This window comes from Triticum aestivum, chromosome 7A (genome assembly GCF_018294505.1).
Source record: "Triticum aestivum cultivar Chinese Spring chromosome 7A, IWGSC CS RefSeq v2.1, whole genome shotgun sequence".
Taxonomy (NCBI): Eukaryota; Viridiplantae; Streptophyta; class Magnoliopsida; order Poales; family Poaceae; genus Triticum; species Triticum aestivum.
Genome location: NC_057812.1, coordinates 169726009 through 169743680, shown reverse-complemented (window position 1 = coordinate 169743680; position 17672 = coordinate 169726009). Strand labels below are relative to the sequence as shown.

At 43.6% G+C, this 17672-nt stretch overlaps 1 protein-coding gene across 1 annotated transcript in view; it reads left to right on the top strand.

Moving 5' to 3' along the window:
- Positions 1–15414: 15414 nt before the first annotated feature.
- Positions 15415–17672, top strand: part of LOC123152500 (plasmodesmata-located protein 6) — a 3235-nt gene continuing 977 nt past the window's right edge. Inside the window, exon 1 of the mRNA XM_044572025.1 lies at positions 15415–16437. Coding sequence (XP_044427960.1) covers positions 15537–16437 — 901 coding nt within the window. The 5' untranslated portion in view covers positions 15415–15536. The remainder of the gene's footprint in view (positions 16438–17672) is intronic.

Here is a 17672-nt window from a genome sequence, read left to right as displayed (position 1 = left end):
TGCTTTGATTGATGGTAACATTATAAGATGATCTCTCACTAATTATCAAGAAGTGTTCTCCCTGAGTATGCACCATTGCGAAAGTTCTTCGTGCTGAGACACCACGTGATGATCGGGTGTGATAGGCTCTACGTTCAAATACAACGGGTGCAAAACAGTTGCACACGCGGAATACTCAGGTTATACTTGCCGAGCCAAGCATATACAGATATGGCCTCGGAACACGGAGACCGAATGGTCGAGCGTGAATCATATAGTAGATATGATCAACATAGTGATGTTCACCAATGAAACTAGTCCATCTCACATGATGATCGGACATGGTTTAGTTGATTTGGATCACGTAATCACTTAGAGGATTAGAGGGATGTCTATCTAAGTGGGAGTTCTTTAAGTAATATGATTAATTGAACCTAAATTTATCATGAACTTAGTACCTGATAGTATCTTGCTTATTCATGTTTGATTGTAGATAGATAGCCCGTGCTATTGTTCCGTTGAATTTTAATGCGTTCCTTGAGAAAGCTAAGTTGAAAGATGATGGTAGCAATTACACGGACTGGGTCCGTAACTGGAGGATTATCCTCATTGCTGCACAGAAGAATTACGTCCTGGAAGCACCGCTGGGTGCCAGGCCTGCTACTGGAGCAACACCAGATGTTATGAACGTCTGGCAGAGCAAAGCTGATGACTACTCGATAGTTCAGTGTGCCATGCTTTACGGCTTAGAATCGGGACTTCAACGACGTTTTGAACGTCATGGAGCATATGAGATGTTCCAGGAGTTGAAGTTAATATTTCAAGCAAATGCCCGGATTGAGAGATATGAAGTCTCCAATAAGTTCTATAGCTGCAAGATGGAGGAGAACAGTTCTGTCAGTGAGCATATACTCAAAATGTCTGGGTATAATAATCACTTGATTCAATTGGGAGTTAATCTTCCAGATGATTGCGTCATTGACAGAATTCTCCAATCACTGCCACCAAGCTACAAGAGCTTCGTGATGAACTATAATATGCAAGGGATGAATAAGACTATTCCCGAGCTCTTCGCAATGCTGAAAGCTGCGGAGGTAGAAATCAAGAAGGAGCATCAAGTGTTGATGGTCAACAAGACCACTAGTTTCAAGAAAAAGGGCAAAGGGAAGAAGAAGGGGAACTTCAAAAAGAACAGCAAGCAAGTTGCTACTCAAGAGAAGAAACCCAAACCTGGACCTAAGCCTGAAACTGAGTGCTTCTACTGCAAGCAGACTGGTCACTGGAAGCGGAACTGCCCCAAGTATTTGGCGGATAAGAAGGATGGCAAGGTGAACAAAGGTATATGTGATATACATGTTATTGATGTGTACCTTACTAATGCTCGCAGTAGCACCTGGGTATTTGATACTGGTTCTGTTGCTAATATTTGCAACTCGAAACAGGGACTACGGATTAAGCGAAGATTGGCTAAGGACGAGGTGACGATGCGCGTGGGAAATGGTTCCAAAGTCGATGTGATCGCAGTCGGCACGCTACCTCTACATCTACCTTCGGGATTAGTATTAGACCTAAATAATTGTTATTTGGTGCCAGCGTTAAGCATGAACATTATATCTGGATCGTGTTTGATGCGAGACGGTTATTCATTTAAATCAGAGAATAATGGTTGTTCTATTTACATGAGTAATATCTTTTATGGTCAAGCACCCTTAAGGAGTGGTCTATTCTTATTAAATCTCGATAGTAGTGACACACATATTCATATTTTTGAAGCCAAAAGATGCAGAGTTAATAATGATAGTGCAACTTATTTGTGGCACTGCCGTTTGGGTCATATCGGTATAAAGCGCATGAAGAAACTCCATACTGATGGGCTTTTGGAACCACTTGATTATGAATCACTTGGTACTTGCGAACCGTGCCTTATGGGTAAGATGACAAAGACACCGTTCTCCGGTACTATGGAGAGAGCAACAAATTTGTTGGAAATCATACATACAGATGTATGTGGTCCGATGAATGTTGAGGCTCGTGGCGGATATCGTTATTTTCTCACCTTCACAGATGACTTAAGCAGATATGGGTATATCTACTTAATGAAACACAAGTCTGAAACGTTTGAAAAGTTCAAAGAATTTCAGAGTGAAGTTGAAAATCATCGTAACAAGAAAATAAAATTCCTACGATCTGATCGTGGAGGAGAATATTTGAGTTACGAGTTTGGTGTACATTTGAAACAATGTGGAATAGTTTCGCAACTCACGCCACCGAGAACACCACAGCGTAATGGTGTGTCCGAACGTCGTAATCGTACTTTACTAGATATGGTATGATCTATGATGTCTCTTACTGATTTACCGCTATCATTTTGGAGATACGCTCTAGAGACGGCCGCATTCACGTTAAATAGGGCACCATCAAAATCCGTTGAGACGACGCCTTATGAACTGTGGTTTGGCAAGAAACCAAAGTTGTCGTTTCTGAAAGTTTGGGGCTGCGATGCTTATGTGAAAAAGCTTCAACCTGATAAGCTCGAACCCAAATCGGAAAAATGTGTCTTCATAGGATATCCAAAGGAGACTATTGGATACACCTTCTATCACAGATCCGAAGGCAAGACTTTTGTTGCTAAATTCGGAAACTTTCTGGAGAAGGAGTTTCTCTCGAAAGAAGTGAGTGGGAGGAAAGTAGAACTTGACGAGGTAACTGTACCTACTCCCTTATTGGAAAGTAGTACATCACAGAAACCTGTTTCTGTGACACCTACACCAATTAGTGAGGAAGCTAATGATGATGATCATGAAACTTCAGAACAAGATACTACTGAACCTCGTAGATCAACCAGAGTGAGATCCGCACCAGAGTGGTACGGTAACCCTGTTCTGGAAGTCATGCTACTAGATCATGATGAACCTACGAACTATGAAGAAGCGATGGTGAGCCCAGATTCCGCAAAATGGCTTGAAGCCATGAAATCTGAGATGGGATCCATGTATGAGAACAAAGTATGGACTTTGGTTGACTTGCCCACTGATCGGCAAGCAATTGAGAATAAATGGATCTTCAAGAAGAAGACTGACGCTGACGGTAATATTACTGTCTACAAAGCTCGACTTGTCGCAAAAGGTTTTCGGCAAGTTCAAGGGATTGACTACGATGAGACCTTCTCACCCGTAGCGATGCTTAAGTCTGTCCGAATCATGTTAGCAATTGCCGCATTTTATGATTATGAAATTTGGCAGATGGATGTCAAAACTGCATTCCTGAATGGATTTCTGGAAGAAGAGTTGTATATGATGCAACCAGAAGGTTTTGTCGATCCAAAGGGAGCTAACAAAGTGTGCAAGCTCCAGCGATCCATTTATGGACTGGTGCAAGCCTCTCGGAGTTGGAATAAACGCTTTGATAGTGTGATCAAAGCATTTGGTTTTATACAGACTTTTGGAGAAGCCTGTATTTACAAGAAAGTGAGTGGGAGCTCTATAGCATTTCTGATATTATATGTGGATGACATATTACTAATTGGAAATGATATAGAATTTCTGGATAGCATAAAGGGATACTTGAATAAGAGTTTTTCAATGAAAGACCTCGGTGAAGCTGCTTACATATTAGGCATTAAGATCTATAGAGATAGATCAAGACGCTTAATTGGACTTTCACAAAGCACATACCTTGACAAAGTTTTGAAGAAGTTCAAAATGGATCAAGCAAAGAAAGGGTTCTTGCCTGTGTTACAAGGTGTGAAGTTGAGTCAGACTCAATGCCCGACCACTGCAGAAGATAGAGAGAAAATGAAAGATGTTCCCTATGCTTCAGCCATAGGCTCTATCATGTATGCAATGCTGTGTACCAGACCTGATGTGTGCCTTGCTATAAGTCTAGCAGGGAGGTACCAAAGTAATCCAGGAGTGGATCACTGGACAGTGGTCAAGAACATCCTGAAATACCTGAAAAGGACTAAGGATATGTTTCTCGTTTATGGAGGTGACAAAGAGCTAATCGTAAATGGTTATGTCGATGCGAGCTTTGACACTGATCCGAATGATTCTAAATCGCAAACTAGATACGTGTTTACATTAAACGGTGGAGCTGTTAGTTGGTGCAGTTCTAAACAAAGCGTCGTGGCAGGATCTACGTGTGAAGCGGAATACATAGCTGCTTCGGAAGCAGCAAATGAAGGAGTCTGGATGAAGGAGTTCATATCCGATCTAGGTGTCATACCTAGTGCATCGGGTCCAATGAAAATCTTTTGTGACAATACTGGTGCAATTGCCTTGGCAAAGGAATCCAGATTTCACAAGAGAACCAAGCACATCAAGAGACGCTTCAATTCCATCCGGGATCTAGTCCAGGTGGGAGACATAGAGATTTACAAGATACATACGGATCTGAATGTAGCAGACCTGTTGACTAAGCCTCTTCCACGAGCAAAACATGATCAGCACCAAGGCTCCATGGGTGTTAGAATCATTACTGTGTAATCTAGATTATTGACTCTAGTGCAAGTGGGAGACTGAAGGAAATATGCCCTAGAGGCAATAGTAAAGTTATTATTTATTTCCTTATATCATGATAAATGTTTATTATTCATGCTAGAATTGTATTAACCGGAAATGTAATACATGTGTGAATACATAGACAAACAGAGTGTCACTAGTATGCCTCTACTTGACTAGCTCGTTAATCAAAGATGGTTATGTTTCCTAACCATGGACAAAGAGTTGTTATTTGATTAACGGGATCACATCATTAGGTGAATGATCTGATTGACATGACCCATTCCATTAGCTTAATACCCAATCGTTTAGTATGTTGCTATTGCTTTCTTCATGACTTATACATGTTCCTATGACTATGAGATTATGCAACTCCCGTTTGCCGGAGGAACACTTTGTGTGCTACCAAACGTCACAACGTAACTGGGTGATTATAAAGGTGCTCTACAGGTGTCTCCAAAGGTACATGTTGGGTTGGCGTATTTCGAGATTAGGATTTGTCACTCCAATTGTCGGAGAGGTATCTCTGGGCCCTCTCGGTAATGCACATCACATAAGCCTTGCAAGCATTGCAACTAATGAGTTAGTTGTGAGATGATGTATTACGGAACGAGTAAAGAGACTTGCCGATAACGAGATTGAACTAGGTATTGAGATACCGACGATCGAATCTCGGGCAAGTAACATACCGATGACAAAGGGAACAACTATGTTGTTATGCGGTCTGACCGATAAAAGATCTTTGTAGAATATGTAGGAGCCAATATGAGCATCCAGGTTCTGCTATTGGTTATTGACCGGAGACGCGTCTCGGTCATGTCTACATTGTTCTCGAACCCGTAGGGTCCGCACGCTTAAGGTTTCGATGACAGTTATATTATGAGTTTATGCATTTTAATGTACCGAAGTTTTTTCGGAGTCCCGGATGTGATCACGGACATGACGAGGAGTCTCGAAATGGTCGAGACATAAAGATTGATATATTGGAAGCCTATATTTGGATATCGGAAGTGTTCCGGGTGAAATCGGGATTTTACTGGAGTACCGGGAGGTTACCGGAACCCCCCGGGAGGTATATGGGCCTTAGTGGGCTTTAATGGAAGAGAGGAGAGGTGGCCAGGGCTGGGCCGCGCGCCCCTCCCCCCTAGTCCGAATAGGACAAGGAGAGGGGGCCGGCACCCCCCTTCCTTCTCTCTCTCCTCTTTCCCCCTCCCGAATCCTATTCCAACTAGGAAAGGGGGGGAATCCTACTCCCGGAGGGAGTAGGACTCCTCCTGGCGCGCCCTCTCCTAGCCGGCCGCGCCCCCCCTTTGATCCTTTATATATAGGGGCAGGGGCACCCCTAGACACACAAGTTGATCCAGGTGATCATATTCTTAGCCGTGTGCGGTGCCCCCTTCCACCATAGACCTCGATAATATTGTAGCGGTGCTTAGGCGAAGCCCTACGATGGTAGTACATCAAGATCGTCACCACGCCGTCGTGCTGACGGAACTCTTCCCCGACACTTTGCTGGATCGGAGTCCGGGGATCGTCATCGAGCTGAACGTGTGCTAGAACTCGGAGGTGTCGTAGTTTCGGTGCTTGATCGGTCGGGCCGTGAAGACGTACGACTACATCAACCACGTTGTGCTCACGCTTCTGTTGTCGATCTACAAGGGTACATAGATCACACTCTCCCCTCTCGTTGCTATGCATCACCATGTTCTTGCGTGTGCGTAGGAATTTTTTTGAAATTACTACGTTCCCCAACAGGAGTCACATACCAAGGAACAATCCCTCCAAGCAGTTTTGTAAGAGGTGCTTTGAGCAAGGAGATCGAAAATGGCAGCAAAATGAGCTTGGACTCGGGTTTGAGTTGGATATTGGTGTTTGTGGGAGGAAGAAGGAGTGTGTGGGTGCGGGCATAAGTGGAGGAGGGCCACCATGGGCCCATGAGGCAGGGGCGCGCCCTCCACCCTCGTGGCCAGGTGCTTGCCCCTCCTGCTGTGTTCTCAGTGCCAGGTATTCTCAAATATTCCAGAAAAAATCATATTTAAATTTCAGGGCATTTGGAGAACTTTTATTTTCGGGGTATTTTTATATTGCACGGATAATTCAGATAACAGACAGAAAATACTATTTTTATTTTATAAATAACAGAAAGTAAAAGGAGGGTACAGAGAGTTGTGTTTTCTAAATTCATCCATCTCATGATCATCAAAAGGAATCCACTAACAAGGTTGATTAAGTCTTGTTAACGAACTCATTCCGAATAACATGGAACCGGAGAAATTTCGAATAACACTATGTTACCTCAACGAGGATATGCACATCCCCAATAATAAGAATATCATATTTCTTCTTGACAGTAGGAAGAGGAAATTCAAAACCTCCAAATATAATCGATGGAATTTTTCCAATAGAGTTGATACTATGAACTTGAGGTTGTTTCCTCAGAAAGTGTATCGTATGCTCATTACCATTAACATGAAAAGTGACATTGCCTTTGTTGCAATCAATAACAACCCCTGCAGTATTCAAAAAGGGTCTTCCAAGAATAATAGACATACTATCGTCCTCGGGAATATCAAGAATAACAAAGTCCGTTAAAATAGTAACATTTGCAACCACAATAGGCACATCCTCACAAATACCGATAGGTATAGCAGTTGATTTATCAGCCATTTGCAAAGATATTTCAGTAGGTGTCAACTTATTCAAATCAAGTCTACAATATAAAGAGAGAGGCATAACACTAACACCGGCTCCAAGATCACATAAAGCAGTTTTAACATAGTTTCTTTTAATGGAGCATGGTATAGTGGGTACTCCTAGATCTCCAAGTTTCTTTGGTATTCCAGCCTTGAAAGTATAATTAGCAAGCATGCTGGAAATTTCAGCTTCCGGTATCTTTCTTTTATTAGTAACAATTTCTTTCATATATTTAGCATAAGGATTCATTTTAACCATATCAGTTAATCGCATACGCAAAAAGATAGGTCTAATCATTTCAGCAAAGCGCTCAAAATCCTCATCATCATTTTTCTTGGATGGTTTGGGAGGAAAAGGCATGGGTTTCTGAACCCATGGTTCTCTTTCTTTACCATGTTTCCTAGCAACAAAGTCTCTCTTATCATAACGTTGATTCTTTGATTGTGGGTTATCAAGATCAACAACAGGTTCAATTTCTATATCATTATCATTGCTAGGTTGAGCATCATCATGAACATCATCATTAACATTTTCATTAGGTTCATGTTCATTACCAGATTGTGTTTCAGCATCAGAAATAGAGATATCATTTGGATTCTCAGGTGGTTCAGCAATAGGTTCGCTAGAAGCATGCAAAGTCCTATCATTTTTATTTTTCTTCCTTTTAGAAGGACTATGTGCATCTATATTATTTCTCTGGGAATCTTGCTCAATTCTCTTAGGGTGGCCTTCAGGATACAAAGGTTCCTGAGTCGTTTTACTGGTTCTAGTAGCCACTCTAACAGCATAATCATTATTCTTAGTATTCAATTCGTTGAGCAATTCATTTTGAGCCTTAAGTACTTGTTCTACTTGAGTGGTAACCATAGAAGCATGTTTACTAATAAGTTTAAGTTCACCTTTGACATTAGCCATATAATCACCCAAGTGTTCAAGCATATTTGAATTCTATTTCAATTGTCTACCAAAATAAGCATTAAAATGTTCTTGCTTAACATAAAATTATCAAACTCATCTAAGCATGGGCTAGCAAACTTAGTAAGAGGGATTTCAACTTTATCATATCTATAGAGAGAATTTACCTTTACTACCTGTGTCGGGTTATCAAGACCATGTATTTCTTCAATAGGTAATGGATTAAGATCATATATTTCTTCAACAGGCGGTAAATTAAGACCGTGTATTTCTTGAATTGGAGGTAAATTCTTAACATCTTCAGCTTTAATACCTTTTTCTTTCATAGATTTCTTTGCCTCTTACATATCTTCAGGACTGAGAAATAGAACACCACTTTTCTTCGGAGTTGGTTTAGGAATAGGCTCAGGAGTTGGCTCAGGAAGTGTCCAATTATTTTCATTTGTCAACATATTATTCAATAGAATTTCAGCTTCATCCAGTGTTCTTTCCCTAAAAACAGAACCAACACAACTATCCAGGTAATCTTTGAAAGCATCGGTTAGTCCATTATAAAAGATATCAAGTATTTCATTTTTCTTAAGAGGGTGATCAGGCAAAGCATTAAGTAATTGGAGAAGCCTCCCCCAAGCTTGTGGGAGACTCTCTTCTTCAATTTGCACAAAGTTGTATATATATCCCTTAAAGCAGCTTGTTTCTTATGAGCAGGGAAATATTTAGAAGAGAAGTAATAAATCATATCCTAGGGACTACGCACACAACCAGGATCCAGAGAATTAAACCATATCTTAGCATCACCCTTTAATGAGAATGGAAATATTTTAAGGATATAAAGGTAGCGAGATTTCTCATCATTAGTGAGCAGGGTGGCTATATCATTTAATTTAGTAAGATGTGCCACAACAGTTTCAGATTCATAGCCAAGAAAAGGATCAGATTCAACCAAAGTAATTATATTAGGATCAACAGAGAATTCACAATCCTTATCAGTAACACAGATAGGTGAAGTAGCAAAAGCAGGGTCAGGTTTCATTCTAGCATTAAGAAATTGCTGCTTCCATTTAGCTAATAACCTCTTGAGCTCGTATCTATCTTTGCAAGCTAAAATAGCTAAAGCAGCTTCTTTTTCCAAAACATAACCCTCAGGAATAACAGGCGATTCATATTTATTAGGGGGAGAGTCTTCATAATCACTTTCATCAGTATTATCAGTTTCAATAATTTCATTCTCTCTAGTCTTAGCAAGTTGTTCATCAACAAATTCACCAAGTGGCACAGTAGTATCAAGCATAGAAGTAGTTTCATCATAAGTATCATGCATAGCAGAAGTGGCATCATCAGTAACATGCGACATATCAGAACGAATAGCAGAAGCAGGTTTAGGTGTCACAAGCTTACTCAAAACAGAGGGTGAATCAAGTGCAGAGCTAGATGGCAGTTCCTTACCTCCCCTCGTAGTTGAGGGATAAATCTTGGTTTTTGGATCTCTCAAGTTCTTCAAAATGATAAGCAAATATAAATCCCAAGTGACTCAAGGAATAGAGCTATGCTCCCCGGCAACGGCGCCAGAAAATAGTCTTGATAACCCACAAGTATAGGGGACTGCAACAGTTTTCGAGGGTAGAGTATTCAACCCAAATTTATTGATTCGACACAAGGGGAGCCAAAGAATATTCTCAAGTATTAGCACCTGAGTTGTCAATTCAACCACACCTAGAAACTTAATATCTGCAGCAAAGTATTTAGTAGCAAAGTAATATGATAGTAGTGGTAACGGTAGCAAAAGGTAATGATAGCAAAAGTAATGTTTTTGGTATTTTGTAGTGATGATAGCAATAGCAACGGAAAACTAAATAAGCAAAGAACAATATATGGAAAGCCCGTAGGCATTGGATCGGTGATGGAAAATTATGCCGGATGCGGTTCATCATGTAACAGTCATAACCTAGGGTGACACAGAACTAGCTCCAACTCATCAATGTAATGTAGGCATGTATTCCGAATATACTCATACGTGCTTATGGAAAATAACTTGCATGGCATCTTTTGTCCTACCCTCCCGTGGCAGCGGCGTCCTAGCGGAAACTAAGGGATATTAAGGCCTCCTTTTAATAGAGTACCAGAATAGAGCATTAACACATAGTGAATACATGAACTCCTCAAACTACGGTCATCACCGGGAGTGGTCCCGATTATTGTCACTTCGGGGTTGCCGGATAACACATAGTAGGTGACTATAGACTTGCAAGATAGGATCAAGAACTCACATATATTGCATGAAAATATAATAGGTATTAAGCATAGCAAAGTCATAGCAACATCAATCTCAGAATATAGTGGATACTAGGGATCAAACCCTAACAAAACTAACTTGATTACATGATAAATCTTATCCAATCCATCACCGTCCAGCAAGTCTACGATGGAATTACTCACGCACGACGGTGAGCATATGAAATTGGTGATGGAGGATTGTTGATGATGACGATGGCATCGGATTCCCCTCTCCGGAGCCCCGAACGGACTCCAGATCAGCCCTCCCGAGAGAGTTTAGGGCTTGGCGGCGGCTCCATATCGTAAAACGCGACAAATCTTTCTCTCTGATTTTTTCTCTCCGAACACGAATATATAGAGTTGGAGTTGAGGTCGGAGGAGCTCCAAGGGGCCCATGAGGTAGGGGGGTGCCCAGGGGGGCAGGTGCGCCCCCACCCTCATGGCTAGGGTGTGGGCCCCCTGGTCTTGATCTTTTGCTAGTATTTTTTATTATTTCCAAAAATAATCTCCGTGAAGTTTCAGGTCATTCCGAGAACTTTTGTTTCTGCACATAAATAACACCATGGCAATTCTGCTGAAAACAACGTCAGTTCGGGTTAGTTCCATTCAAATCATGCAAGTTAGAGTCCAAAACAAGGGCAAAAGTGTTTGGAAAAGTAGATAAGACGGAGACGTATCATGTACATAGAAACCTCCTGTGGGGTCGGCCCACTTGAGAGAATGATTGAGTTGAGATATATAACTCTGGGAGCAACTAATCAAAGAGCACTTCTTCGGGAGCCTCCCCAAGGGTCACTTGGTGTGGGCTGAGAGTGCGCTATATGGCACGCTCCTAGCTGCCGCCACATGTCACATTTTGGGTGCTCTCTACAAATTATATTTTTTAATTTTTCTACATCGTTTTTGGCTTTTAGATGCTTTTTTTGTGTTTTCGGTTTTCCTGGCTTTTCTTAGGTTTTGGACCCAGAGCTACGAGTATTGGAAGCACGAATTTGCTTCCGCGTGTGCCTCTCGCAAAAGGTAAGAAAGCGTATTCTTTTTTTCCCTACGACGAGAGGCACATATTTACTTCTCGTATAGGCATAGATTTGTTTTTGTGAGCGTGCCTCTCAGAAAGGAAAAACATACTTTTTTCTTTTTCTTTCGCGAGAGGCACAGATTTACTTCTTGTGGAGTCACGGATTTGCTTCCACGGGAAGCACGGCCGTGCCTCTCACAAAAGGGGAAAAACATACTTTCTTTTTTCCCCTACCACGAGAGCAATAAATTTACTTCTCATAGAGGTTCATATTTGCTTCTGCGAGAGGCACTCTCAAAAAGGAAAAAAACGTGTTTTTTCTTCCGGACAATACACAGATTTACTTCTCGCGAAGGCACGGATTTGCTTACCGGAGAGGCATGGTCGTGCCTCTCGCCAAAGGAAAAACCACATCTTTTTACTACCACTAGAGGCATGGATTTACTTCGGGGGGGGCACGGATTTACTTCCGTGAGGGGCACGACCATGTCTCTCGGAAAGGAAAAAAACATGCCTCTGATTTGAGTTTTTTCGTCCAATTTTTTTGTGAAAAAAGGTTTAACAAAACCAAGCAACATAGGGTCAAGTTTTGAAGATCTCGATGCGAGAAATCTAGTGGTGAAAATGGATCGAGATTTGACGCGTGGTTTGAGAGTAGAACATTCTTTAATAAACAAATCAACGGAAAAAGGGGAAACTCCCAGGTTGCGAGAAGTGGCGTACATGCAGTGCGACACTTGTTGCGATATGGAGAGGGGAGTGACCTTTGCAAAAAGTGCTACTTAACTAGTTATTTCGTACTCCCTCCGTTCCGAATTACTTGTCGCAGGTATGGATGTATCTAGATGTATTTTAGTTCTAAATACATTCATTACTGCGACGAGTAATTTGGAATGGAGGGAGTATAACTCTTGCAGTTTTTAGGTGTATAACTCTTGTCGCTTTTTTAGGGGATAAAGCCAATTTATTCATCAAATACCACAGAGTGTGGGATACAATCAGAGTCGTGAGGTTGGCGCAACCAAACATGGCGCCCTGACCCTCTATCAAGAGAGAACTTAACTAAACTATGTGCTTTAGTATTGCAGCACGACCTTCAAAAGAAAAGATACAATGAAATTGAACTAATCTAAGCTTTGTCTCATTTACAACTAATCCATTCTTCCCCATGCTTCTCTATAAATATCTAAGATAGCTTGTTTGGAATCATAAGCAATCAGCAAATTCTGTAAGTTGAGGTCTTCTGCGAGAGAAAGTGCCTCTCTATATGCAATGGTCTCTAGTATCAAAGGGCCCTCCAAACCTACAATGACCAGCGTCGAGCTTTCGAGATAGTTACTGTGATGGCCACGACAAACAGCCGCTGCCGAGCCTCTTCTGCCAGCTCTGATCCCGGCGTCAACGTGAACCTTGGCATAACCAGCCGGGGGGTGCCTTCTGTCAGGTAGTATGAGCATTCGGTACTCCTCCTGGAGCTCTAGTAACTCGTTGTTCTGACATAACACTGAGCTCCGAAGTAAAGTTCCTTACCAAGGAATGAGTGACTTGCATAGTTTGGAAGATCTGCTCATGCATGAATACCTTTGCGTGCCAAAGTGTGACCGCCAATAGCACAAACTGCTCATGTGATAACAATTCGATGAGCGTGAAAAGCCACTACTTGGCATTGGGTTCGGTCGCTGCTACCAATCTCCGAGCAAGCTCATCATCTACTAGCGCCCAGGTACACCTTGATGTTGTGCAACTAACCAGGGAGTGTCTCCATGAGCCCGGAGCTCCACACATCCTGCATAGAGGATTGTCTGCCATGTGTCTATGTGCACGCACATCTTCAGTAGGTAGTTTCTACTTAGATAGTCTCCAAAGAAACATTTTCACCTTCCCCTAGGACTTTGGTATTCCATAGCTTCTTCCAAGGTCCTTCCTCAGCTACCGATGATGATGTTCCTACAGTTACTTCCAACCACACCTCACGGCGTTCTCTTGTAGCAACTAGCATGCGATAGGATGACTTTACTGAGAAAACTCTGCTTCTTTCAAAGTTCTAGCTCCAAAAATCCCTTGTGTTGCGAGTACAGAGGGGGATCCCCACGATGGTTCGCGCATCCATTCCCAAAAGCTCTTGCAGCTGAATAGACCAAACGTGTACCACCACAATGCCAGTTGGGCCAACCCAGTGTGTGTGAGGCATCGTTCATGCTTATGCTCCTTCCTCCTTCCGGCCGACTTTTCCGGTCTTCGGTTGTTTTTTGGGTTTTCTTTTCTTGGTTTCTTCTTATTTTTCCCCTTTTCTTCCTTATTTCATTTGTTATATTTCTAATAGTTAATTATTTTTCTAAAAATCCTTGAACAATTTTAAAACCCATGAATAGTTGCTAAATAATCCATGAATTTTTAAAAAAATTGGCAGACATTTCTTTAGAACATATGAAATATTTTTTAAATTAGCGAACATTTTATCAAAAAGTTCAATATTTTATGTTTTATAATGTGTGAACATTCTAAAATTTCTCAAACATTTCCTAAAATTCATGATCTTTTTTAAATTTGTGAATATATTTTTGCAAATCATATTCGTCTTCATAAATTCATGATTTTTCCCCACATTTTCTCTGAAGTGTGTAAAATAAAAGAAACTTACTGCAATAGAAATGTAGGAGCCTCTACGCAAAATTGGTCGTGGCCCATAGGATATTCACACGGAATAGGAGGACTCCTATGGTATTATGACTGGAGAGCATGAAATTGGATCCAACCACCATGCCTGGTGCGGTACTGCCGAACTTTTTATAAATGGCATGGATGGACTTGAAGGTTCCAAAAATTGACATTTATGTTAAAAATGACACATCACTGCAAATGGACCTAAAAGGCAGAAAATTATATCCATGCCATTCCCTTTTGCACACATGACCGCAAAGAAAACACAAAAAACAAAAACAATCAAGTCATGGAGAAGCATTTGCCACCTTCTCGGACCATGGCTTTCGCCATCTTTTGGCAAAGAAAGGGCCTCTCCATTGGAAGTTGAAGGAGGGAGCGTAGTAAATTGCCAGTGATCCTTCAGTTGATGGGCATTCCACCCTAGCCGCCCGAGAAGCCCGTTGGAGATCTCTTGTTGACTGTTCTGCAACTCCGACGGCGGAGGTCGAAGCAACGGAAGAGGGAAGGAGCTTGTCGATGATAGTTCTTGAACCTTGGAATCCCCTAATCTTAACAAGCTAAGTTCACCTCCCTCACCTTTTCCCCTTCTGTCTCCATGATGACAAGGAGTAAATTTGTGTGTGAACTATATGTAGAAATTTATATCTCAATCATTTTTGGAAAATATTTAACACATCTTTCAATGAATTTCACAAAATATTGAACATATATTTCAATTCATTAAGGGAAGGTATTACCAAACTTGTTGATTCTCTTCAAATCTTGCAGTTGGTGTTTTAGTTAAGGAAAGCAGTTTGGCTGGATTTTGATGCCACAACTTCGACCTCTTCTTTCGAGGGATTTTGACGCCATGCCTTCGACCTCTTCTTTCAAGTTGTGTTACGACATGGCCCGATTTCTCCAACCCTCTGGACTGTCGGTGAATGATTGCAAGTTTGTGTTGCTTGGGGTGGTGCCCCTACTAATATTCCATCAGCAGTTAACCTCGTTTCCGCAATGAGGGGCTATTGCAGTCTTTTTTTGGAAGGAAAACACAATTAGTATGACTTTTGATGTAATTTTATTTTTTGCTGGTCATTTTGTATCTTGTTGTTTTTCTAACGTAGCTTGGAGCCTTGGACTGCTCTTCTTAATAATATTATATTTCAAAATGTATGAAAAAAGAATATTACTCCCTTCAATCCATATTACTTGTCGCTCGAACACATGTATCATCTAGATAGAGGGTAATTAGATCTTGTTTCCGTGGGAACATCATCTGTTACCTCACGTGATAGGATGAAAACTTGAAAAGTAAGATGCGTTGGCGACGTCACCAGTATTATTAACCCGAGTGATTAGCTTCCTCCTTATAAACCCTTTCAAGCCCACTCCACTACACACTCCGAACACTAGCTACTGCCCTGCCATTCTGCTCCGCGCTCATCTTCCTCAGCTTCCCAAGTCTGCCGAAGCATCAAACACTAGCACGTCCAAGCCGAGAAGCTCCAAGCATGTGGAAGGTTCTTGCAGCAACGGCGCTGCCGATCCTGATCGCGCTGCTCGCCGTTCGCGCGCGCGGCGCCGACGACTACACGGCGTTCGTGTACGCCGGGTGCTCGCAGGCGCGCTACGACGCCGGCACCCAGTACGCCGCGGACGTCGACACCGTGCTCTCGACCCTCACCGACACCGCGGCCTCCACCCCCTACGCCAACTACACCCCGCCGTCCGGCGCCACCACGGGCCTGGTCGGGCTCTACCAGTGCCGCTCCGACCTCCCCGCCGCCGTCTGCGGCGTCTGCGTCAAGGCGTCCGCCTCCAAGCTCGCCTCCCTCTGCAACTCGGCCGCCGGCGGCGCGGTGCAGCTGCGCGCGTGCTTCGTCCGCTACGGCAACGACTCGTTCCTCGGGAAGCCGGACAACACGGTGCTGTTCAAGAAGTGCGGCGGCGAGAGCGGGGACGCCGGCGTCGCGCCGCTGCGCGACGCGGCGCTCGGCGCGCTCCAGGCCGCGTCGTCCCCCGCGGCCGACGGCTCGTACCGCGCCGGCGCGGCCGGGTACGTGCAGGCCATGTCGCAGTGCGTGGGGGACCTCGGCGCCAAGGCCTGCACCGACTGCGTCTCCGTCGCCGCCTCGCAGCTCAAGGCCGGCTGCGGCGACGCCTCCGCCGGGGAGGTCTACCTCGGCAAGTGCTACGCGCGCTTCTGGTCCAATGCCGGCGCCGGCGCCGGCGGGGCCACCCCCGGTGGAGGCAACGTCATCGGCGGCGGCAACGCCGGCCCCATCGGTGACGGCGGCAATGGCATCGCTGGAGGAGGCAATGGCATCGCCGGCGGCGGCACCGTCGGCGTTCCGGGCGCAGGCAGCGGATACGGATACGGGTTCGTGCCGCGCCCGTACGGCGACGTCCAAGGTAAGCACATCGATCGTGCCACCATTGGCGACTTCTTGCCCTGATTGATGATCACACCGCGTGTACGCACCACCTTAATTTCTGGGCTTAATTACCGTTATCTAGTTGTGCGCGCCTCGCATCGATGATCGGCACGGACGCTGAAGAAAATGGGCATCGATTTCGGGAGCCCTGCCACTGCCAATCCGGTTACTTGTTACGGTTTCCAAATCCGAATATATTGGTTGGATCTTGCAACGGTCCATGCAGAGTAGCTTGCACTACGCGTACGATACAATTCTGCCTTCTTTTGAGACGGGCGTACGATTATTTTTGTCAAGAATTTTAAGATCACCGATTAGGCCACTATCGAAAACAGATCAGCATATTCAAATGCTTTGCAGGGTACACACCACCTCGTGTCTAGGTCTGCATCATGATGGAAGCACATAGATTTAGGCTTTCTACAGTTGCTATTTACAAAACACAAAATGCAGGCTGCCTTTTCTTCAGGTTTAATTTACGTGTCTATGACCACTTGTGCTAGGTGCTTGGCTCGTCCCACAGTTTCTTAACCATGTGGCCCACATGCCATAGGCTCCATGCATGTTTTTCCAAAATCAACTTCCCTAAGATGGGATTCGGCTTGCCTGCTCTCTCCCGATGCTCTCACTTCATCCTACGGTTGTCTTTTTTTCTCTTTTCTTTCTAATCTAATTATCTCCCTCCCTGATTTTAAAGGGGTGGGGCCGGACCTTATTTTGTCCAATCAAATCAAGTCACATATGCGGGAGCACGGATAGGCACACGCCGGGGAGCAGGCAAGTCTCGTCCCCTAAGATGTGCCATGCTTCTCTACAGCTTAATTGTGTGCCGACCAAATAGGTTCTTAGGCTGACAATGTAAACAGTGTGCGACATGGTCAGGGTGCGTCCCGTCAAAATCTACTCCCGAAATTAGGCATGACTGCTGCCTACGGTTTCATCAATGATTAGGGGCGACAACGTTCCTTCAGTTTCATTCCCGCCCCCCCCCCCCCCCCCCCCCCCCCCCCGCGGATCATGCAAGTAGATCTTTCTTACCCTACTGCTGCAGTGTTTAAACTACTGTTCAGTAGTTAACATTGGCAAGTTGACAGTTCAACCTGCTTGTGGTGTGCATTCCCTAATGCATGCACATTGGCATAGTAGATGGCCCTCCCTAGTTACTAATTAGCAGCAAATGATGGTGTGTGCGAACTGCAGCAAAGGTAGTAC